General features: G+C 35.7%; 1 protein-coding gene across 1 annotated transcript; it reads left to right on the top strand.

Annotated features, from left to right (window-relative positions):
* LOC150082117 (uncharacterized) lies at positions 1–24,326 on the top strand. The gene is made up of 2 exons (XM_090379988.1): positions 1–73; positions 23,541–24,326. The coding sequence occupies exons 1-2, from the start codon at positions 63–65 to the stop codon at positions 24,073–24,075; spliced, it is 546 nt and encodes a 181-aa protein (XP_090236114.1). The 5' UTR covers positions 1–62; the 3' UTR covers positions 24,076–24,326.
* The last annotated feature ends 429 nt before the right edge of the window (positions 24,327–24,755 follow it).

Genomic DNA, 24,755 nt, shown 5'->3' with positions numbered 1-24,755 from the left:
GTGTATTCTCTCAGGTTGTGTTCGTATCAGAGGCTGCAGCCTGTTCAACCGTGTCCCAAGGGATGGCTGAGAGGTATGTGACTTCATCTTGGTGATAAATCCATAGGGGGAATTGTCATATGTAGATGTAAACATCTTAATTAGATTTTGGTTGTCAATATTTGTATATATTATTTAGTTTTTTCTGGGGGGGTTCTAAGGAAGACGAGGAAACTTTTATGGGAGTAGAATGTCTTTTTTGAATTTTCATAAGAGTTAGTACCCTTCTGAAGAAAACTTATTCATGTAGTTGAAGAAATGCTAAGAATTTCACTTCTATCGCTGCGGTTAAGAAGGGGGTTTCTGAAATGTGGGAGGGGAAAGATGAAGATAACTTTTTCTAGGATTAATTTAGCCTATAAGAATTAGTCCAGAGTCGAGTATATCTCAGAGGTTGGGTGAAAGCCACAGATCAATTCTTTTTCTTCATCAATCTTTCTATTCTCTGCGATGGATATTTGTTCTTTCTATCTACATGGGTTCAGTTGTTCCATTTATATTATTCTTCCACATACGCTTTTAGATTTTCATCCATTGTTTTCTTGGTTCCCTTATTTCTGGTTAAGCTTGGCTTTTACTTCTTTCACCATCTCTGAAGTTTAAATTAAGAAATTTAATGAGTTTTTTTTTATGCATTATTCTTTTAAGTCAAGGACAGAATGTAGAAAGGACTACTTTCCAAAGTACGTTTAACATTTGTATAAAATGAATACTCTGTCCTCTGTACATTCTAAAAAGAGAAAATTACTTCTAGAATGAGTTACTGTCTTGAAGCCATTCAAAGAAGGAGAAAAAAAAGTAATGGATACTATTTGAAAGCTCTTCTCATTGCGAAATAAAGGGGATATTTAACTCTTGTAATACCGGAAGTTTCATCTTACCGTTCTGTCTATTCCAGGTGTGAAACAGAAGTGTTTCCACAAGGGTACGTGACGTCTTTCCATGGACTGCTAGTGATCATCGGATCAATGATCGTTTCTGGGCACGCACGCACACACACAGACGCTGATAGAATTGGTCATTAGCCATTGGCAAATATGATCTTCGTTTTTTCCGTGATTCCCGCATCAAGTCCATTACCTAAGTACACTAGCGGTCATAAAAACTCATTCTGAAGAGTACTTTGGATGGCAGATGTACTATGAATTTATCACTTATCAAGAGGTTTGAACAGCAAACGGCTGTCCGTTCTCAAGATCTTAAGACAAAAGCTTTTTATTCTGCAGTTAAAAGATAAAAGTGAATTCATTGGGCAAAAAATTAGAACCATTTTGCAGCTGGTGTCAACAGAAAATTTAACGTACGCATATAAAAGTTTTCGCATGGCTTAATCATAAGTTCTTTGGTGTCAGATAAATACTGTACGTTTTTTGGGGACTCGGTGGATCAGGTCATGGGGAAGACATGAGTCTCTACACTATTTTTTAATAACAGTAGAGTGAAAGTGTCGTGAACTTCATGAAGCCATGCATCCTGGCTGTCTCAAGTCCGCTACTCAAGCAGAGAGGTGGTATCATGGTATGGGCTATGTTCTTTTGGTATGGACTGGATGCGCTATCTTTAGAAGGTCGTGTTCCCTCAAATGAATTTCTTTCAGTGGTATTGGATCAACTTCACCCTGCAACGCTTCACTTTTAGGAAGATTGAGACGGATTATTTCAAAACGAAAATGCATCAATTCGTCTTGAAAACAGAATCTGAAGCTCGAAGAACAGTCCAAGATTTCCAACATCAACCCTAGATGCCTAATTCTGCATATCTGAATCCAATTGAGAATGTGTGGGCTATGCTGGAAAGAACAGTTTGACTTCGCAGTTCTCTACCGACCACGATATAATGGACGCCAAATATACCGATGGAAGAATGGTCAAATCTAGAGATTGACTTCCTCAGACATCTAGTGGAATCCATGTCACGACGCTGTAGTGCGGATAAAATGTGTCCCTATTAGACTGAATAGAGGTTTCTCATTTTTTTGGCCGGTGAGTGTATGCCTACATATATATATATATATATATATATATATATACACAGAGAGAGAGAAAGATTCATGTATGAACCCATTAAAGAGGATATAAGGACTTTTGGAGTTTCTAGTTTACCCAAAAATCTCCTTTTCAATAACAGAAATGCGAGGGTCTGTTGGGACACCTTAACACATGTCCGTGCACATTATAATTGCCTTATAGCAGACTATTACAGACATGATCGATCGATCGATCAGTTACATTTGAGCAAGTTCCTTAAACCCTTAGTCATTTCTGTCACATCCTGTAATACCGCCAGTCCCTTTCACAGCGCGTTGCTGAACCCACCCTCCTTCAATCCAATGTACTAACGTGATTGCTTTCTTTAATTCGGTCAACATCACCCTCTTTATTTATTTGTAGAGATTCGCTGAAGAAGTGGGGGACTTTCAACACCTGTCTGTTACAGATTACGTTGATCAGGCTGATCAATAAGTAGAAATGTTTGTCAGCTATTGGTAGAATCAAATGTACGTGCGTAGGAGAAGATTAAGGAGCAGATCTATTTAGAAAGGAACTCATCATAATTTAATGAAAGAGAGAGAGAGGGGAGAAGTGCGAGTAATAAAAAAATAGTCTACTTTTTCTGGATAATCTAATCACTTTAAGTAGAAAAGGAAATTATTGTTAAGAAGTTAGCTTTTGAAGAGCAAGAGAAGTTTATCTTTCAATCAGTTCTCTTTCGAGTTTTTTTTTTTTTTTTGGAGACAATTCATATCCATCAAGATGATGAAACGAAAGATGGCGTATACATTTAAGATTGAAATAAAATAGGCCTCCGGAATCAGTTCTTCTATCTTGCAATCCGTGGTTTTATATGTGAGGAATGATAATTTTTTTTCTATTTAATTCGATTTGGAGGCTCTGTTCTTTTTGAGAGACGTTTCTGTAGTTTCAGTGATGGGATAAAAGTTTTTTTTTTTTTTTATGTGAGACAGATCAAATGCTGGCTGTCATTCTTCGGTTATAAAAATTTTAGGAATATGCGACCTGCATAAACGTTTGAGTCTACAGGCCAATAAGGCTCCTAGGGTTGATGGCATATACCCTGTAATCTTATAAGGAAGAGCAAGTGAGTGCATTCAACCATTGAGGCTAATTATGAGAGCATCACTGGACTCGGGAGTGATTACGTCGGATTGGAAACGTGCCAATGTGTCTCCAATACATAAGAGCGGTTCAGAGAGTGAAGTGGGAAATTACCAACCGGTTAGTCTGACTTCAGTGGTAGGGAATTATCAAGGGTGGAATTCAGGATTATTTGGATCGAATTGAAATTCTCAAGGATACTCAGCATGGTTTTGTAAAGGGAAAGTCATGTTTATCTAATCTGGTCAGCTATTTTTACAGGGTAACTCAAGAGCTGGACTTGGGGAATAATTTCGACATTATTTGGATTTCAGAAAAACATTTGACTCAGTCCCACATGGGCCGTTACTTTATAAGCTGGAATAGGTTGAGATCACAGGGAATATCCTTAGATGGATAGCTGGATGGCTTCAGGGCAGAGGGTTGTGGTAAATGGTTATTCCTCACATTGGGTTGAAGAAAGAAGTGGGGTTCCCCAAGGATCAGTATTAGGACCATTATTGTTTTTAATTTTCATAAATGACATCGATGAAGGGCGTGATGTCTAAATTTGCAGATGATGTAAAGATTGGTAGAGTAGTTAATGACCACCGCCAAGCAGAGTGACCTAGACAGACTTCAGGGATGGTCACAAAAATCGCAGCTATGCTTTAATCCAGCAAAGTGTAACTATTGCACCTGGGGAACAGTAACCCCAAAATAACTTATACACTTAGTGGAATTGAACTAAAGTCAGTAGTGGAAGAAAGGGACTTGGGACTTACGATACGGTCACACATGAAATTCTTCGAGCATTGTAGAGAGGTTGCAAGAAAGGCCCATGATGTCCTATCGATGATTTAAAGAACATTTGCTAGTAGGGGTAAGGACGTCATAATCCCATTATAAGGCTATTGTTAGAACACACACTTGGACTACTGGGTTCAAGTATGGAGACCGCACCTAAAGAAAGACATTGTGCTTTTTAAAAGGGTCCAAAGACGGGTAACTCGCCTGGTGAGATCGGCAAAAGGGCGTCCATATCAGGAAAGATTTTGAATATGTGGGTTGCAGTGTTAAGAAACTTAATTATTTATTTTTTTAAAATTCTCTCCTTATTATTTTATTCTTTATTCTTTTTTTGGGATATCCCTGGGATTTATTTCGCCGATCATGAACCAGAATGAAATTAAATCGCTAGATCAACCATGGCTAATATAATCACCAAATAGAAACACCATAACTCAGTCCTCATTCGATACTTTGAACCACTAATTCACTGAGGCCACAGCAATTGGTATTATCTTTTTACTAATATCAGTTCCTGTGACTTCTCTGAAGTCCTGTGGTCCCCCGTTCATTCATCTATGTTTTCCCTCATGGTTTGTATTTGCACCAATGATCTTTGGTCCTGGAACAATGAATGCCATATATGTTAATATACTGGACAAGTTCGCTCTTCTAACACCTTTTAAATGAAGTAAAATATCAACTTTGAGACTGGCCAACACCTCAATGATCAGTAGTCGAATTGACTATTGTGTTAAAGGACGAATAAACCAAAATACTTTCTTCATTTATTAAAAATTGATTGGAGTCTGCTGACAAAGCGATATAAATCCTTGGAGTGGAGTTATGAAGTACCCTCGTCAGATTCAGTGCATATTCATGCACTGATCTTTTCATCATATTTGATGACACCTTTTGTAATGCACAGACAGGGAATATGTCATGATGGCTTTGTCACGAACAAACCGGTATGGATGAATTTGTGTAATTGTAACCTAACAGCCGTTATTCTGAGGATGCATAGCGTTCCTACTCGCACAGAATAGTGGTTCTTCGTGGCGTTTCTCCTGGAGGGGTTCTGCATATGAAGTCATGCTGCTCGATCTTCATTTTAAGAATACTTTATTCTAAAGAAGCTTAAAATAAATCCCAAATGACTCGATTGTACGTTCCCCTTGGGAACGTACAATTTCGGGGCATTCAGAGGGTTTCGATTTTTATTTTTACATAACCAATTAAAATATTTCTGATGGACAGAACAATCTAAGAAAGAGAAAATGAAATTACTCACGAGCAGAGCTTAGAATTACTTTAAAATTTGATACTGCCAAGCAATTATAACTTTCATGGAGTTTTATCAATATTTCAACTCTGTCTTACGTTTTCAAAAAAAAATCCTTAATACCATCTAACGACTTCTTTCATCCCAACTTCTTATTAAAGTTTCTGGTTAGCATGAATTGCTTATTACTTAATGCATTCAACTACAAAACGAGGAATGTTATCAATATTGGGAAAAAAAATTAAAACATTTGTTTAATCACCCTGAGTAGAAAGACGCATCCCCACAAAATTATAAATTATCAATTAAGAAGTTTCATAAGTCATTTTTGTGAATAAATTAAGAAAAAGATAAATTATCTTTAGAATATTTAGAAAATCTTATTACACTATATACAAAATTTTTTCCAAGGGATAACTTCGAGTAAAAGAGTGCTAGAGACATGCAATTTACAAGTAACATTCTTTATTTTCTGACGTTACATTTTTTTACGAAAATATTGAACACAACCCTGCCTCATTCATAACAGTTCATATGGGAGCATCACTCACTGAACATATGCACCGTATTGAAGATTTCGATGGTGTTGTCTTAAGACATCCAAATGGTGGAATATTACTCGAAGATTGTTTTCAGATAATGTTCCACCACGAACACATCGATGCAGAAAGCCATGTTTATTTACTGCTGAAACTGTGCATGCGCATTCGTAGTTTCAAAGTTGTCGACAGACGGAGACACCATCCACAAAATGTTGTAAATTTAATGTCTCTAGCACTCTCTTAGTCCAAATTATTCCCATAAGTTTTAACTTATTTGCACTTAAGAAAATTCTGCTGAAAGCAAAGTTGAGATACGATTGAAGAGTGCAGATTGTATGTTTATTCTTTCTTCTCGAGCTTTGAAAAGGAAATACCAGCTTCCCGGAATACATTTGAATTGATCACTCTCGAATTCGCTTTAAGTAATAGCCCTCGAGCATCTGTCATCCCTTGAGCACTAAGGGCGACCATCCAGTTGAGATGTGATCTTACAAGGATTGCTTCTAGCTGATGAAACTATTTTCGCTCTTAAGAGTCATTAACATTCTTTAATAGACTTAAAGACTTCTTATTGACATCTCGCATGTATTTTGTGATGTTAGCCGCGTTTAAAGAGATCTATTGAGAAAAACTTCGAAGTTTTGAATCCTTAAATGATCAACACAATGGCATTTGAAAAGTTGTAAACAAAGTAATTTACCTAACTTTCATTCACAGAAATGGTTGAAATCATGATTACATATTGGCGTTTAGCAATATTTACCAGTCTGTCAGGTCAATAGAGAATCCATTTGTCTGGTTTCAACTACCGGCGTATGAAAATGGTGTCTAATTTCCTGTTGGTGATGGAAATTCATTTTGCGTTGATGGGGTTTAAATAAAATTATACGCTTTAGAAGCAGAAGCCGCTTTAGGAGGAGTTGGTCCATTGGAAATGTTTTTGATTTCGTTTTGAGTTCCTATCGACTGAAGGATTTTACAATAACGATAGTTGAACAACGCGATTAGTGATTTATAGAAAAATGCATTATTTTAAACCTACAAAACTCAAAAAATTCCTTCAAGAATAATTACAAAAAAATTACTCAAAAAAAAAACTTTTACTCGAAGTTGTACTCATATTCACGGTTTCTCAAGATGATCACCCTGTCCAAAGACCAAAACTAAATTTCTAGTAAAAACAAATTCATATATTTTAAGTCTGTCAGGCTATTATTTCTGTAACATTTAATTTATTAATGAATTCCTCATCTTGGAACAGAAGTTTGATTTGAGGACTCACAATTCCCTCTTCTATCTTGGCCTCACTGAGTCGAGGAAACTTTTGCCTCAAACAGAAAATCCTCTTTTTTGTCCATCGCTTTCGCAGGTATTTTTTATCGAACCTAATTTGATGCGCAATGGAGGTAAATAGATTTCTTACTTATCCACCAAAGGAGGATGTGCTACATTTTTCTAGCCTGGTGTAGTTTCTGAAAGGTTTGGACATTTTTTACCTTGTAGTGTCAATCCTTCACTCGGCTGTCCCACTGGTATAAAATGTGGCAGTATTTAGTGTATCCAACTTGCAATCCAGTCGGCAAAGCTACCACTTTTAGATCAGCACAGACATTCTATTTGTATTCTTGGCCTCTACGTTCTCTTCATGTGAACTGCATGGTATAAATGGATACTTATTTCCAATATGGAGCAAAACTGCTTTCAAACTGACCTTGGATGAAACAATGAAAAGCCTCCACTGCTCGAGGACGTACTTCAGATGTAACTCTCATTAATTCCTGGACATTGGTTTATTGTAACAAAGTATTAACCATGGAGTAATAGGACGTTATATTAGATTGCCTCGTCCTATAAAAAGACGCCTTGACACCCTTTTCAAGAAGATTTCACTGCTGAAGCCATGATCCTAGCATTGGTTTTGGAGAGATCCAGATCTCTGACCAAATCGCCTGATAGTTTAGATACGATACCACGAGTTGAAAAGTCTGGATCTGTAGTTCTGCAGTGTGCTCTTTGCAATATCACAGTCAAAAAAGATAACTTAGATCACAAGAACTTGTAAATATAATGAGGTTCTTTCATATTCATAATAATATCCCGCTCTTGTACTGAGATATTATTTCACTGACTGTGGTCTTTCCACTACTCTGCAGAGATCTTATCAGCCTCCTTTGGCCCTTCGCAACAACGAGACGTTTCCGACCACAGGATTACTGTTGGATGAACGTTGTTTGATTATTGGACCAATCTCGATGCATACGATATACAATTATATGTGGAAATCCCAGCAAGTTTTCAGCTTCTGAGATACTCCGACTGGCGCGTCTGGTGTCGACTACCACAAGCCACACTGAAAGTCTGTTAAATCTTTCTTCTTGCTCATTCTCGCATTTCCCACATATTGTATCCCTACTATATGTAGGTTCTTTGTTTGATCTAGGACCCCTTGTTCTGGCCCTCTCAGTTGTTGTTCCAAAACAAAATCCAGATCTGAATTATGTTTGATCCCGTTCTGAGCTTTGAGCTGAAAATAGCAAGTTCACCACCTTATTCTTCACGAACTACCGTTGTGTTGACCGTACTTGGTGACATGGAACTCTACCATGCTGATACAAATATGGTTCCTCCGCAAAGAATTAGCAAAATGGAGGCAAAGCAAAATTAATCAATGCCCAAAGCACATAAAGTAGACCCACACCACCACCATTCTCCTACCACGAATCTTCCCTCTTAGTGTAGTACAATTTGGATGAAATATATTTTTTTGGGGCATAGTCCATATTGAAACGTGTCGATCAGATGCCTGAACGTGATCCGAAGCCAGCGAGATTCATTCATCCATCCACATTGCGTTCTGCCACTGTCTGATGCTCATTTTCCGTACTAAGTAGGCTGTAACATGCCTTGAGATTCTGCTTACCATATTAACCCATTCAGTTATGTACTTTCTAATGGTAGTTGGGGGTCATTAATAATGGCCTACTTGCCTTGGAGCGAATGATTGCGGTAGCATTTGATGTTTCTAACAGTTAATTTTGTGGGTACCATTCTTTCCACTATTAAACAAAATGGTCCCTCTTTTCTCCTCCCATTTTACTCAATCTACTCCATTACTTCGCAGAAGGTGTCCCAATACGTGTTGGGTGATAGTGTAAGCTAAGATCTCATTTCAATTCATTTATGATCCGAGACATTTTTAAAACTAATGAGGTCTCTTTTAGTGGACGGAGAAATATCAATTACATACGATATTTTTAATGCATGGGACTTCTGCAGAAGAATCGGGATGTCCTTTCTTATGCAAATGAACTAAAATCTTAACAAGAACTTCTCTTAAGAACTATAAAGTTGATAAATGGAAAAGTCAATTCTCTCTCCTCTATTTCAATTGCAAATATCTGATACAGTATCAGGGTCTTATATTTATGTTGTATACAAAGTCTGAGGAGTGAAATCAGTCATAAGAATCTTTTTCTTAGAACGCCTGCACATTCCCACCAAAAATGAGATGGTATCGCTTCCTGAAAATTCTATTCATCGATAGAACGAAACATTCAAGATTGAATCGGGTGTTAATCAAAAGATACCTCCCTAGATTTCCCTCGACAGATAAAGAATACAATATAGCCTTACAATTTTTATTTATGCATCTATTCTCATGAGGGACGAACAACATTTCTCATGATCTCGTTCGAACCTTGTATGTTTTGAAATTGGAAGAGGAAAAGGAAGTTGAGAAGATTAACCAAGTTCTTTTCTGTATTGTTATCAGGGCGAAAAATGCAATCTCCAAGTCACAAACACAAGCTATCCATTGCAGATGGATTGAAAAAACACCCGAAGATAATATTTGTTCCCCTAAATCTTGTGTAACAAAAAAAAAGTTGACATTCTTCACCATTTTCAACTGCCAATTCATCTGAATCTAAATAATAAAAAACATTTCAATGAAAAGGTCTCAACGGAAAATCACGGAAGAGTTTGAAAGGTCAATTATTAAAATAATAAACAACTTATTATTGGAATTAATTAGAAAAAGTTACTTTGTGTATGTGGTCAATATTTATTCTGTAGTGGGCAATTTGGCAACTCATGAGCGAGCTGGATTTAGGGAATAATTTCGACAGTTTATTTGGATTTTAGCAAAATATTTGACTCGGTTCCTCATGAGGGGGATATAGGCTAGAACAGATTGGAATCACTGGTAAGATTCTTAGATGGATTGCTGGGTAGCTGTAGGACAGAAGGTTGTGATTAATGGATACTCTTCAGATTGCTATAACGTCAGGAGTGGGGTTCCCCAAGGATCGGTTCTTGGACCACTGTCTTTCGTTTTCATAAATGAAATCGACGAAGGGATAGCAGGCGTGGTGTCAAAATTTGCAGATGACGTAAAGATTGGCAGAGTCCTTAATGATCAGTGCCAAGCAACGCTCCTTCAGGATGATTTGAACAGACTTCAACGATGGTCAGAGAATTGGCAGCCATGTTTTAATGTTGCTAAATGCAAGGTCTTAGTGGAATAGCAACCCACAGATAGATTATTCACTTGGCGGGGTTGAATTAAAAACAGTTGAGGAGGAAAGAGATCTGGGAGTTAAAAACAGCATTGGTTTCATGTATGATTCGATGTTTATCTGGGTGGTTATCAAGTTTAGTTTGTATTTCAATTAACTAGTAAACCTAATATTCACCAACAAAAATTAACCCACATACGAGACTTTATGAAAATCCCGAACATTATAATACAAAAGGCAGACAAAGGCGATACCATCGCAATCATGGACAAAAACACATATATAAAGAAAATGTTACACATCCTGTCAGATTCAACAACATACAGAGCTTGCAACATGTTTAAAATTAACAAACTTAAAAATAAACTTGGAGGGATCCTAAGAAGACTCAGAGCCAACAAAAAAAAATTAATTTACACACCCTTCAGCAAATAGGCATACGCAGTAACATTCTCCCACACATTTTTGGAATAATCAAACTCCATAAACAAGATTATCCTTTAAGATCCAGCGTTTCCTAAAAACCGTCCGCCTATGACAATCTATCCACATTCCTCGTCAAAATTATTTCATCTTTAATGAGATTTTCTCGGTTCAGGGTCTACAATACTAAACAGGCACACGAACGTATAACTTCCATGACCATATCTGAAGACGATATTCTCGCGTCCTTCGACGTGGTCTCCCTATATACAAACGTACACACACAAGCAGACCTATCTGTAGAATTGCAATACCTCACCAAAAAATTCGTCGACAGAAAATACCCATTACAACTAATAAAGGAAACCATCACCAAAGTCCATAATAACACTAATAACCCAAGCAAAATTAATAACCACGTGAATCAGATACATAAACCCCTTATCGCCCTTCCATACCATCAACAATATGCTAGAAGACTTCAACAGATTTTTAAAAATACAGATATCAAATTAATATCCACATCTTATAACAAATTAAATTCCAAATTCAATTCATACAAGACAACATACGAGTATGGAACACAAGATCATAACATTATATATTTTATTAGATGCCAATCAGATTGCCAACCATAGGCAGTACAACAGCAAAATTTGGGACATCAAAAATTTCTAATACGCGTGCATACTACCACTTTAATAGCTTCAAATCTAATTTATCAAGTACAGAACTAACACAACAAGTTCAATCTTATAATCATAATCCACTCATCGATTCAGCCATTACAGTAGTTAAACTAAATTCCAGCTATAAAATCCTTCAAAACGAAGCCCTCGTCATTGAGTGGTTTAAGCGCCACACATCACTTAACGTATTAAACAAAAAGATTCCAACCAACTTCTCCCCCATTTGGAATTTAGCATTAAGTTTCCACGTGCACTGAAATGCATTCGGGGAACTCAACCTGTATATAACACACTCGCGCGCTCTTCCCTCCCCACTATAGCTAACTGAAGACGATTTCGAAAGTGTCTCGTGCGCGGCTATTAGCTTTTATCTTACTGCATTTAATTTATTTTAATTAAACAACCATAGAATGGAAGGTGCACTTTCCTTTCTTAGATAAATGTTTAAAGCCCATAACTTAGTTTTTAAATTTATAATCCCCTTAAGTTATTAGAATCTCATAACCACTATGTATGTGGTAAAACTTTCCATCAACTAAGCGGATTACTATGAGGTGAGTGCTGGAAAAATTAAGCTAAGCTATACCTACGATCTAGTAATTACATCACAGCACATAAGGACTCCTTAAAACATCAACAGAAACTGGATGCCTTAATTGAAAAAAAAAAAGTTTAAAATTATTACTTTAACAGCAACGGGGATTGTCGCTCATAGCCGTATTGTGTAGTCGTCTGTAGATGTGTCTGGACCGATTTCATGTTTTGCGGGAAGAAAAACCCAAGGAGGAAAAACTCTTTCCCCTCCTCACAGAAATCGTACACCATGAAGTACAGTGAGCAGTATATGGGCCTGACCCGAAATGCTGACACAACTTAGGTAACGCATTGTCCAGAACTTCTAGATAGACTTCATCATTCGTGGTTTCGTCCAAAGTAACCAATTCTCCAAACCAATCCACAAAAAACAACACCAGACCATCACACTCTGTCTCCGCAAAGCTTCATTGTCGGGACGATACAATCCGGCAGGCAACTTCCTCCAGACAAACGCCACACACGTTAATCTAAAGCACAGCTTTCCCATTGGTCTACTGTCCAAGAACAGCAGACCTTACACCAACCTAGACAACGTCTGGCATTAGTGAAACGTCCTGCGCACTGTACTCTGCCAACATGTGTTCCAATCCTCTCACTGAGCACCTGCGTGTGCTGCGACAACGAAGACTTGATTTCTGAGAGGACGATTCATTTATAATTGTGTCTGACACATGGTGCTTGGGTAGAAAGAACTACTAACGGAGCGATGTCTAGATATTAATAGTAGGGCAGTGTTCCTGGTGAGACACTATAATAATGATTATTAATGAAATATCTTATTTTTAATAATAATCTATACAGTTTCCGAAGCATATGACCAACGTGAGGAAAGGGCATTCTCACTGACATTTTAGATAGCAGTGTCAAAAAAGTGTTACATTCTTTAAAAACAAGTGTTCAACACCACTATCTTAGATCCACGATAACTGGTCATTGTAGAAAAGTCCGGCAGACGGCGCAGCAGTCGAGTTAGATCACAGTAATTATGTAAGTTCTCCAAAACAGGAACACTCTCGAAATAGCTGCCAGAACTGTCAAGAAACTAGAAGCACTTTTAATAAAATTTACCGGATGACAGCCTCTTAATCACTTGCCTATCACTTTAGTCACGTGATATGGGGAGTTTAAATGATATTTTCGATGTATGGCAAAAGTATGCGCTATTTTAACTGAATGTTGAATACATTTTCTACAGCTGAACAGCTCTCTGCACACTTTTTTCTAATATAATCTTTTTTTCGTGATGGGGCGTGATGGAACTGAATATATAATTCCTTACAAATCAAAAAATAAATCTAGAAAATTACCTTATATTGCATGAAAAGGCTGTATTTCTTATTTAAAAATCAAACTACATTTTACACCATTTTCAATTATGAATCTATTTGAAGATTTAAAATGAGAATACTTATTAGAACCTTTTTGTTCTCTCCCCTGATATAGGATTTTTCTTCGATGATTCCCTTGAATACACGTTCACAGAGTGCTTTTGTGTTTATCGTTTTATTTTCTCTTTGATCGAATTTTACAGATTTTTTTTTTATTTTATTTTAAGATGGGAGAATCGAAAGATTATCTCGAAGATAATCCTGTTCCGCGAATATTGAGATACATTATTTTTCGGGATGAAATGATTCTGAGCATACTAAATACACTGCTCGCCAAAATTAATAGAACACGTAGAAAATGTGGTGTAACTCGTGCAGCTTGCGCTGAAACAGGATAAAATTTGGTACAGTTCTGTTCTATGAGTCCCGTTTTAGTCTTTAAATAGATTCTAGACCGTTATTTCATCTGGAGACAACGGGGAATGCGTACCATTCCCCCCCCCCAACATCATAGAAAGGGGCACATGGTGGAAGGCGTGTTCTTGTGTGGGGCGGAATAATGATGAACGATGGCACCCCTCTTCATGCTTTTGATAGAATACCATAGCTACGCAGCGGTATCGAGAACAGATCCTGGAACCCTATGTGAGACTTTTTAGGGGGTGCAGTTCGCGCATTTTCTTTTCATGCACGACAACGCCACCGCAAAAAGAGCTCAAGTGGTGGAGGAATATCTTGAAACTGAAGATATCCAACGACTGCAGTGTCCAGCACGATCACCAGACTTAAATCCGATTGAACATGAGCTAAGGTCTGCGCTGGTGGAAGAATGGGATTTGTTGCTACAGACACCCTTATATCGAGCATGGTTCACAGCTGTCAAGCTTATATTGGAGGGGAGGAATAGGCCATACTGATGTCATGTGACTATATTTTCAAGTATCTTGTATTGACTTGTGTGACCTTTTGGAAATTCTTATAAAATCCCTATAAATGTCCCTTATACCTGTCCAAAGTTTCTTGCTGTCTCCTCATTTTATCATTATTTTATGGTACGCCACCATACCAAATTTTGTCCTGCTTCATCAAAAGCTTTACGAGTTGCACCCCATTTGCTACGCGTTCTGTTAATTTTGTCCAGCAGTGTATGAAACCAATTTGCTTAAATATAAATTTAAGTATTTTAACGGACAAATCTCAACCTTTCATTGATAAGGAGAAAACTAGACTTATTTTTTGAACTCAACTAGTTTCTGACAAGTTCCATCCTCTTACAATGTGCCTACGCACCACCTGGATATTTCCAGTAGATGTTAGAGAATGGAGGAGCAACAAAACATTAAATTCTGATTCATCTTCGTAAAAATGCATCTGAGAGTCATAATGATGGGAAGGACACAGTTGAAAATGACCTAACAAGAGTAAAGAGGCTCCGTTACCCTGATTTAACCATTCTCTCTTTGAGCTGATGACGAGTGCTTTTTAGATCTACTCCAATGACATTCAGCTATGCTGACAACAGCACTTTTCAGACAACGATTCCTGATAGGACACAGAAAGACAACACAAATAGCAATGAAACTGTTTTATTTGCAACATCTATTGCTAATTTTTAAATATTTGTTTAGATTTTGAAAATAAAGGCTATATTTTACAATTAACAACTTAGAATGGTTTTTAAACTTGTTTAAAATCAAGTTTAAAAATAAAAACATCTTTTTCAGCAGAAAGCAATGTCTAAAAGAAAGTCAAACTACACGAGGACGTTAAGAGTTTCTTTCAATTTATGAACAGATTCCTAATAGAGCAGACCATTTTTAAAGCAAGAGTAATTGATTCATGTTTAACGCAAGACTTATGTTCAGGATTCTCTTTACAAAATAAAAGAAAATGCTCGAATCTTCAAAATCTGGCTGACAACAGAACCGTTAAGCATGCCCTCAGAAAAGGGGTTTCTTATAAAAATGCAAATAAGTTGGGGAGAACTTGCTGTTGGACAGAACTTGAGATTTTAAAGAGGTTTGACTAAGCCATCTGAACCTCCAAACTGATTAGCGTTGTACAGTGTATGACCAAAAGTATTAGACTCACAAAATGGAAAGAAGCATCTCTTATCACTATTACGAATAATGGGCGAAGGAGTGTGCATAAGGAAGAGTTCAAGGAGCAAAGAAGTAATTGATTGATTTGGTAGTTGTTGGCGCATCGGCATCTGTGGCCATATTGCACCTCCCAAGGTTTTTGCAGTACTTTGATCCAAGCCCGAGGCGGGAATCGAACCCGCGACCTTTGGGTTGCCGGGCAGGTACTTTACCCACTCGGCTAGCCCGGTCGGCCAAAGAAGTAATAAAAGTAATTACTGAAAGTAAGTTTATCTGAACATAGACGCTGTCGCGATATGAGAGTAACATGACAAGAAGATCAAATAAAAATAACTGGAATAATCCTGCATCAACGTTAACCACAGATGTAAATGGTGTGATTAATATGGAAGTGGCCATCCCTTCGTCTACAGAAGGGATGCAAGAAGAATTCTTTAGTGTTTCAAATCTCTTTTGCTCAGGAACTGGTAAGTAATTTCCGATAGAAAGAAAGCTTTGGTTGCCCTTTGTTTGTGTATTAGTAGACAATGAGATAGTTAGTATTCTGAAACGTTCCCCATTCCTGCAATAGACGCTTGCTTATTTCTTCTTCTTCTCAAAGATTCTCAGTTATCTTAATGAGAGGACCATTCTAGATCACAAAGTCCGTTGGTTTTCCTATCAACAGTGTATGTTTGTAGCTGTGAAGGTAACTGACAAAGGTCACGAGTTAATTAAATACATTTGAATTTGTGATTTTATTGGTCCAGGGCGGTGAAATTTTAGTAGAGATTTGAAATATATGGTGGGAATAACAGGTAAATACCTAATTTAGGTTATTAGGAAAACCAAAAGCAAACTCTTTATAAAATGCATCGATCACATATTGTGAACTAGGTCAGGACGAGTTGCCTTCGTCTTTCACTTTCAATAAAGGGCACTACTTTATTAAATCGGCATAAGTTTCGGTATTCAAGGTTATCTATAAGATGGAATGGTTGAGAGAAATAACGCAAAGGGCAAAACGTATTTTACATCTTTCGCATCGATTTGCATGAAAAAGTCAACAAGCCAAATTTGCGGCAGAGTGGCTCAGTAACACAGGCTTGCACTCTTAAATTTGCAGAATGGGGTTTCTGTTCTAACATGTTACCTTATTTTCGCTGATTTCAAAATTAACATTTTTTTTTTAGCAGAGTGTTTATAAATTTCTCAAACTCACAGTTCTACTAGGGCTGTTCAATAAAGAATGAACATAATTTTTCATGAACAACCGTACTGCTTGCTATTTCTGAGCTACTGAATTCAGACGAAATGAAGGCGCATCACATAGTAACTGCGCAGTTGACTCGTGCGCACGGCGTGAACTTGGAGGTCAGCTAAGTTTATTCCTGTTCAATTTCGCCTGCGTAATGATGGATGTGACATACGAGGAAGAGTATGCTGCTCTCAAATTTTGTTGTGTCTTCTGCAGGAAAGGTTATGGTCACCTCTTTTTCTAACATTCAAGGAATGGCTTACCAGCATGTTGTTCCACGTCATACGACTATTACGGGACCTTTCTACAGAACTGTAATGCCCACTTTTCAGGATCACATTCGTGGCAAACGTGGGTGGATGCTGTATCACGACAATGGAAGAATTCACACTGCTCAACTGTCATCGAGCACTTAGCCATCATTAATGTCAAATTTGTTCCTCATACTGCCTACAGCCCTGACCTTGAACCCTGCTATTAAAGAAGCTACGAGGAAAACGTGTCAGAAGAACTAAAAATATCGGAGTGATTCTCAAACCCATGTCAAAAAATGGTTTCCATCATATTTCAGAAAAATGAGAGGACCAGTTCGGCCTTGTTCTTTGGGCAATCTCGTCGTGCACGAGATAAAAGATGCTCGATAGGGTTCATATCAGTACTCTGGGCTGGCCAATCCAACTTTTCCACACCCATATCCTGAAACCACTCTGTTACGACCCGAGCAGTATGGCATGGCCTTCTCCGAAGAATCGCCATAATGTTGGAAGTGCATAATTGTCCAGGCTGTCCTGGTATTGCACAGCATATACCACGTTTTGTCAATAACCACTAATGGGCCTAAGCCAAACCATGAAACACTGCCTCCACCAAACTTCATTGTTGGGAGGATACCAAGAAGGAACTGTTCCCCTGGAAAACGGCCATCAGACTACTAGAGTGCGAACCACGACTCGTCTGTCCATAGGACTGTTTTCCACTGCTCTTACAGTCAGGGATTCGCGCTCCTTACACCATGTTAATCGGCGTCTAGCATTTGTTGGGGTGATCAATTCTGTTGAACTGTTGAGGTAATTCTGTTGAACGTATCTTCTTGCAAGCCCACTTTCGCAATTGTCTGTTCGAAGTCCAGTGTGCATATTTATAGCAAGTTCTGTGATGTGTTGCATGCATAGGACCTGTATCCCCATCCATGGACTGGTGTCCGGATATTAATGGTAGGGCAGTGTATATATATATAGTCGTATTTAAGAGTCAAGAGAGAAACTATCACTTGAAAACTGGCTTTCATACACAAATACCTCACGCATGCGCACAGGACGATTTGTAGCTCAATTTTGTTGTTCAACTTTACCATTCATGATAAAGTTGAACAACATGCTCTAGTTTCTAGGTTCACGTACTTTTACAAGTGTTTTATCCGCAATGAATAAGATAAGTAATTAACAATAAAACAAACAAATAAAACTATTCGGCGCTGTTCTGCGATGATAAACTTCAAGTTAAACGATTAAACAGCCCTTTATCTTAATATTTAACAAAATATATCATTAAATCCTGTGAAGTTGTCTAAACGTATCAATCTTCCGAAATCTTAAAATGTTTTTTAGAAATCGAGTTTAAAGGCAATTTTAGCTCATGGATGTCGATACTGTTTTAAATAAAACGTAAAAAAAAAATTTACATTTTTATGAGCTAATTACAGTTTCAAGTCATTAATATTTTATTGATCAAAGAACACTCATTTATTGGTATAATAAAAAAACATAAAAATTTATAGATATATTTATAATAAAGGTAATATTTTAATAAAATTTGATTAAACGTAATAAAGTTTAAAAATCCCATCAATTAAGAGAACACACCTAAAATTAAACAATACAATTTCTGAATCAGAAATTAAGTAACGAAAACGTCACTATGATGAAATGACACGTCACAACATCACGTGAATCAATCTTGTTTCTGCTAAGAAAGTGAACCTAATTAAAGCCTAAGGATCGGTGCCAGAGGAAACAAACCCAGAACAGCTTCTGTATTTAAGAAGGCTTTATGCTTCGATGGAACTTTTATTACGTTGGACCAGCTGTTTGCAAGCAGATATCGGAATCTGGTATTTGTGGATATAAATTCTTCTCGCGAAGAAACGACACAAGGACAAACGAACAATATAGTTGCCCTTGTCGTTTCAGCCGGCCGTGATCAAGTCATTCGAAGGATCCTTATTACTTACAGACACATTAGTAGGGGGTGCTTGACGCGATCTTGATGACGGAATCACTGTCAACGACAGTGATCGGATGTAATTCATTTTGCGCTCGACGTCTTTCGGTTAACAAATTAGCCTTAGGACTACTGCGTTTGGAACGTCTTCACTGCTAGGCAATGGGATTTCTGACTCGGCTTGTTGCCTAGCTAAGTCAAGTGTGAGCATCTCTTAAACAGCAGGGGGAAATGGTTAAAGATCAAATACATTGGAGCTTTATACAATCCAGGCTTTCCACTGAGTACAGTATTGCTCAATAGATGGAAATCCTTTAATAGGGTAAGAGAACTCAATAGATTTAGTGTAATGAAGGTAATCTTTCGCAAAGAACTATAAAATTTTCTTGTATCCTGAGATTAGTTTTTAAGAGCTATCTTAAAAATAAAATGTGTATAAAGAAACTTAAATTTATTAGTTGGTAATTTAAGAACTAATTATATTCAAAATTTTAAATACAAACAAGCGTTATTATAATACATTTATTTTAGCCTGTCAAAATAAATGTAGTTTAATAACGCATGTTTGTATTTACGATTTTGAATTGGCAAACAAAACACGCCTGAACGTTATCATGCAATTATCATAATGCGTCATTTCCGGTTTACAAGGAACTGGTCACAGTCACAGAGCCCGATATCTATTCAATCATTTTACGAGTTTTGAATCACAACATTACTTTATTGCTGCATTTGAATTATTTTATAATTTATTATTTTTATTTGATACATATGCATCCGGTTAAATACCTCAAAAAAGGTATATATAGCAAAGTGAATTTTAAAGTGATATGGATGAAAATCGAATAATTTTGAACGGTTTCAGAAAATGGTGTTCCATTAAAGGAGCTGCTCCAAGTTAACTATGAAGATTCGAATCTTTAAGTTTCGTTCATATCGTTTATTGTGATTAAGTGAACCTCCCAAAGTTATTTTAACTACATTTTTAGTTAAATTAAATTTAGTTTATAAAAATCTAATAAATTATTTATAGTTTATTATACAACGAGGCAATGAATGTTAGAACTCCTCTATTTCTATAAGAAACTAATAAATTAATTTATTAGAAATTAAAATTTATTCAATACAAATATTAAAATTGTATTGACCAAATTATAATCAGAATTGTAAATATATGCGTTATTATAATACATTTATTATAATAACGCATATTTATATCTTTTAAGATTTTGAATTGGCAAACAAAGGTATTTCTAAAAACGTCATTTCCGGTTTAGAAGAACCTGATCAGAGTCGCAGAGCCTCATATCGATTGAATCATTCATTAGTGTTTTGAATCACGACGTTATTTTTTGTTGCATTTAAATTATTTCTTAATTTATTATTTTTATTTGATACATGTGCATCCGATAAATGTCTCAGTCACAAAAGGTATATAACAAAGTGAATTTTAAAGCGATATGGATGAAAATCGGATAATTTTAAACTGTTTTGAGAAAAGGATTCCACAAAAGGAGCTGCTATGAAGATTCAAGTGAATCTCTCAAGCTTATTTCAACTACTTTATAATTTAATTAAATTTTCTTTATAAAATATAAATTATTTATAGTTTATTATGCAAGGATGCAATAAATGTTGGAATTCCTTTCTATAAGAAAAAACTAATAAAACATCTCTAATAACACAAAACGACTATGATTCTGCATTTCTCTCTGATTTCTTCTAAATACTTTTAAATAGAAGATTCATATGAATCTTCTATTTAAATATTAATTTACTGTTTTAAAAATTAAATTGCGTAACTGTAGCAGTCAAAAAAAGTTTTACGATATGCAGTTTTAAACTTAGATATGAACTTAATTTTTCTGTTTTTGTTTATTAAATAAAACTGTTTATTTATCTAACATGTTAGATGCTAACTTCAAAAATTTCCGATGTTTAACTTAGGGAAATGAATATTTATTAGTTTGTTCACTCTACTAAAAACGTCTCCTCCATTGAGAAAAAAATCGCAAAACTTGAACTATGTAAACTTAATAATAAACATATTTTTTCCTCATTTATGAATGCAGAATCTTCTTTCCATTTTCCCACACGAATTTTCGGATTTTATAGTGGTTGAGCAGTTTTGAAAGAGAAGCACACTTCAATGAATATTAAGCAACTCTAAAATGAAATTATTGTACATCTAAACATTTATAACAACTAAATATTAATGAATGTTCTTCAGAGAAAAAATACACACATATACAGGTATTTTCATGCTCTTTATCCAAAGGGTCGCATTTGTTTCGAATGATAGCATGAGTTTAACTCTGCAATACCCCTCTGTCACTGCTACAAGGGGCTAGACTTTTGTAAAATGAATAGAGGAATCCATCTGGCCCAACAGTGGATTTGTTGGAAAGCCAGTCAATTATATTCTTTAGAACGATGCGACTCAAGGTGATCTCTTGAGGTTAGTTTGTCTTGTGAGCCACTGGATCAACTTCAAAAGGTTGGTAATTTGTCCAAGTGGGCTCAATAAGAATAAATATTTTCTTTGTGCTGCTATCCTGCATCTAAATGTGTACGTGTATCTACTCTCGTCTTATACACCTTGACAAAATCAATCCTGTCATTTTTCTGAATGGACAGTTCAAAAAAAGATGAAGTGCTGAAATTATAAACGCACCATCAACACCATCCTATTTTCTTTGGTTACACTGTCGTCTAGACTAAACAAAATATATACAATTTAGAAAATAATCAGCGTATAAACAATAGCCATTATCAGCTTAAAAACAAACAGGTAGCAAAAATGTTATAAAAAGATATTTTGCGTGTTTGATTTTAATCAAAGTTTGGTTGAGAGTTGTCTTTGGAACCTTATTTTCTTATGATTATAATTATTCATGTCAGTTTTCTTTGTTATTTTTCATTTCATTCTCTAAATGGAATTTATGTTTAATTTCAAAATATTTTCCAATTATTACAACGTTCATTATACACAGGAATGATTTCCTCAAAGAATTATTACAATAACTGGAATTATTTCATTAAAATGAAAGTTTGGTTCAGATAAGCAGTCTTTTCAAAATTATTGAATTACCTGAAGCGTGTAACGAAAGGAGAAACTTATAAATCAATGAACTCTGCAATTTTTTTCCTAAGATAATCTATCTTGGGGAGAATGTTAGTATTTTGTTTTCTACTCAAACCGGAGTTCCAGGAGACAAACATAGAAGATAGAACAACTTTTAGATTTACAGTTCGATCTACATTGAACTGTAAATCTAAAAGTTAATTTGTGTCTTTCAGACCCATAAGGAGAACATCTGAACTTCTATACTCCATTGTACTGGTGAGCAAAAGGAAAAGTATACTATTATCCAATGAAATAGTTCAGAAATTGTAAACTCGGTTTGAATTTATCTTAGAAAAATTATTTAAAAATTTTCTAAGATAAATTAGGACGTTCGAGAATGACTGATGCTTGATTCAGTCTTGATTGAATAAAATAAAAAAATTATAATAAAAGGACCGTTTCAAACACAGGCATTATATTATTTTAAACATGAAAAACAATATTTTTATTGTATAATTTACTTTTAAATCTTATTTATTTACAACTTATGTTTATAATCCTACATATACGCATATATGCATGCTTTGTATGTAAGTGGATGTTAAACCTTTATAAAAAAAATTGAGTGAAGTAGAATATTGTATAATTAAGAGAAATGGATGACACAGTTGGTAAGATAATAAAAGGGACGATATTTGTAGGGGTCAGTAGAAAAACCAACTTAAAAGAAACTTTTGAATAAAAGTTTGTTCTTTAAGGGAGGGGATCTATTCATTTTTTACTCTACCTGACCTTTTTTTAGGTGAAGATCAAAAGCTACAAAAAATCCTTTCGAAGAACGTGGTGCTTTCCATTTCTTCCAATCCTTGAAAAAGGATTAAACGATTATTTACTTTCCAATACGTGCCTCTGGGGAAAGATTTATCTGTTCTGAACTTTCAATTGAATGGTGATAATGTCAGATGATAAAGCTTCCACTTCTCCATCTTCTCACATTTACAAAGTAGAATACTTAAAAGTTTGATGTCAGACTGCGTTGGAGTAATCCCATCATTATTCTCCACGCGCTGTTTTTCTCTTGCTGCATCAATTTTTTTAAACGATTGCTAAAACTCTCACGATTTGGAAAATAGCCTTTACTTATAGCTTAATATAAGTGATTTATTTATTGCGAGATAAGATGTTTTAATTTTGTTTGCTTCTTTCAAATGAAAATAATTCCCGGTAGGAAATACTTTGTTTTCTGATCATTGGACAGGACAAACATCAAATCAAATAACCATTTCCAGTCTTTGTTACAATTATGGAAATTAAAAAAAAGATATCCAACTTTATTTGGATACTTAAATTGCAGTTAATTTATTCCGAAGAATGGGGCATGCTCAGAATGATACTTTAGAGTTTCATTACTGTGATAATGGATGGATTGAGGGTTGGAAAGAAGTATCTTGGATGGGTTTAGGGATGCAAAGTTCAATGATACATGTCATGTTTCTCTTCTAGCTTAAATAATATATTGAGGTATTCTGTTTATGCATATTATTATTTTAAAATATTTACCGATTTCTAAAACTCCAACAGGCTGTAATATTTTCCTTTTTATTTTCTTTCAGGAATTCAATCTCTTCTAAATACTCGCTGGGAGTCTTTGTACTACTGACCTTAATACTATCACTATTTCAACTGGCTGATTCTCATGAAGTCGAATCTGCTGAAAACACAGCTGCAAAGAAAGAAGAAAAACGATCTCCACAGATGTACAGCTTCGGGTTAGGTAAAAAATCAGTCCACGATTATAGTCCAGAATACAGCTTTCCACCGGAATATGTAGATGACGAGGTGAAACGAAGCGACAATAATGATTACGAGAGATACAGTTTCGGCCTAGGTAAAAGGTCAGATGTCAATCGTTTCGCATTTGGATTAGGCAAGAGGGACCCGAACCGATTTGCCTTTGGTTTAGGTAAAAGGGAACCCAGTCGATTTAACTTTGGACTTGGCAAAAGGGAAGTAGATCTTGGTTTTGACGACCACATGAAACGAAGATACTCATTTGGATTAGGAAAACGGGATGATCCCCGGTTCACCTTTGGACTGGGTCGTCGAAAGAGGTCATTGAATAATATGTCACACCTTCGAGATGAATAAATACATCGCAACAGTATTGAAAAAGAGTAGATTAGTTAAGGGTGATGGTAGTTGGATCCCAATTCAGGATTAGTGATCAAAAATAAAATCGACTAGACGATGGACAAGTTGATTATAGAAAGTAGAGCTTATCTTAATAAAAAGAAACCATCCTCACTCCTTTTAGTGACTATTACTCCTAAAATGCTATCAGATTAGCGTTGATATATCATGCTACCCACACTTTGTACAATCAGGCGATTTTGTGTAAATGTGTCATTTATTTTTATTTAAATTCTTTAATACATATATAAAAATATAAATATTATAATGAGTCTGTTATTTGATTAATTTCTTCTGGATAAATCAATTTTTTCAATCAGATATGCGAAAAACTTTGAATATGGCTTTTGTTTTACATAAATATGGGAAACCAACGTGTCAAACTGATTACCAGAGAAAATTTGAAATAAAATGAACTTTAATAACATGTGTTGTGGAAAATTTAATTATCAATACGAAAGATTAAAGATGGTGTTGAATTAATATTATACTTCAAAAATAAACACTTTTTTACACTTTATAAATTATAAAATTAAAAAAATAATAATAAAAATAAAAATAAAGATAGAACAAATCTGGAAACTGCGTGTGTGTTCTGAGGTCGATTTTCTGTTTGCTGGATGAAAAACTGAGTTTCT

The sequence above is a fragment of the Mastigoproctus giganteus genome, chromosome 8 (genome assembly GCF_048544385.1).
Source record: "Mastigoproctus giganteus isolate SK-2022 chromosome 8, ASM4854438v1, whole genome shotgun sequence".
In the NCBI taxonomy this organism is placed as follows: Eukaryota; Metazoa; Arthropoda; class Arachnida; order Uropygi; family Thelyphonidae; genus Mastigoproctus; species Mastigoproctus giganteus.
Note: the sequence above shows the minus strand (reverse complement) of the source record. Positions and strands in the feature narration are given on the sequence as shown.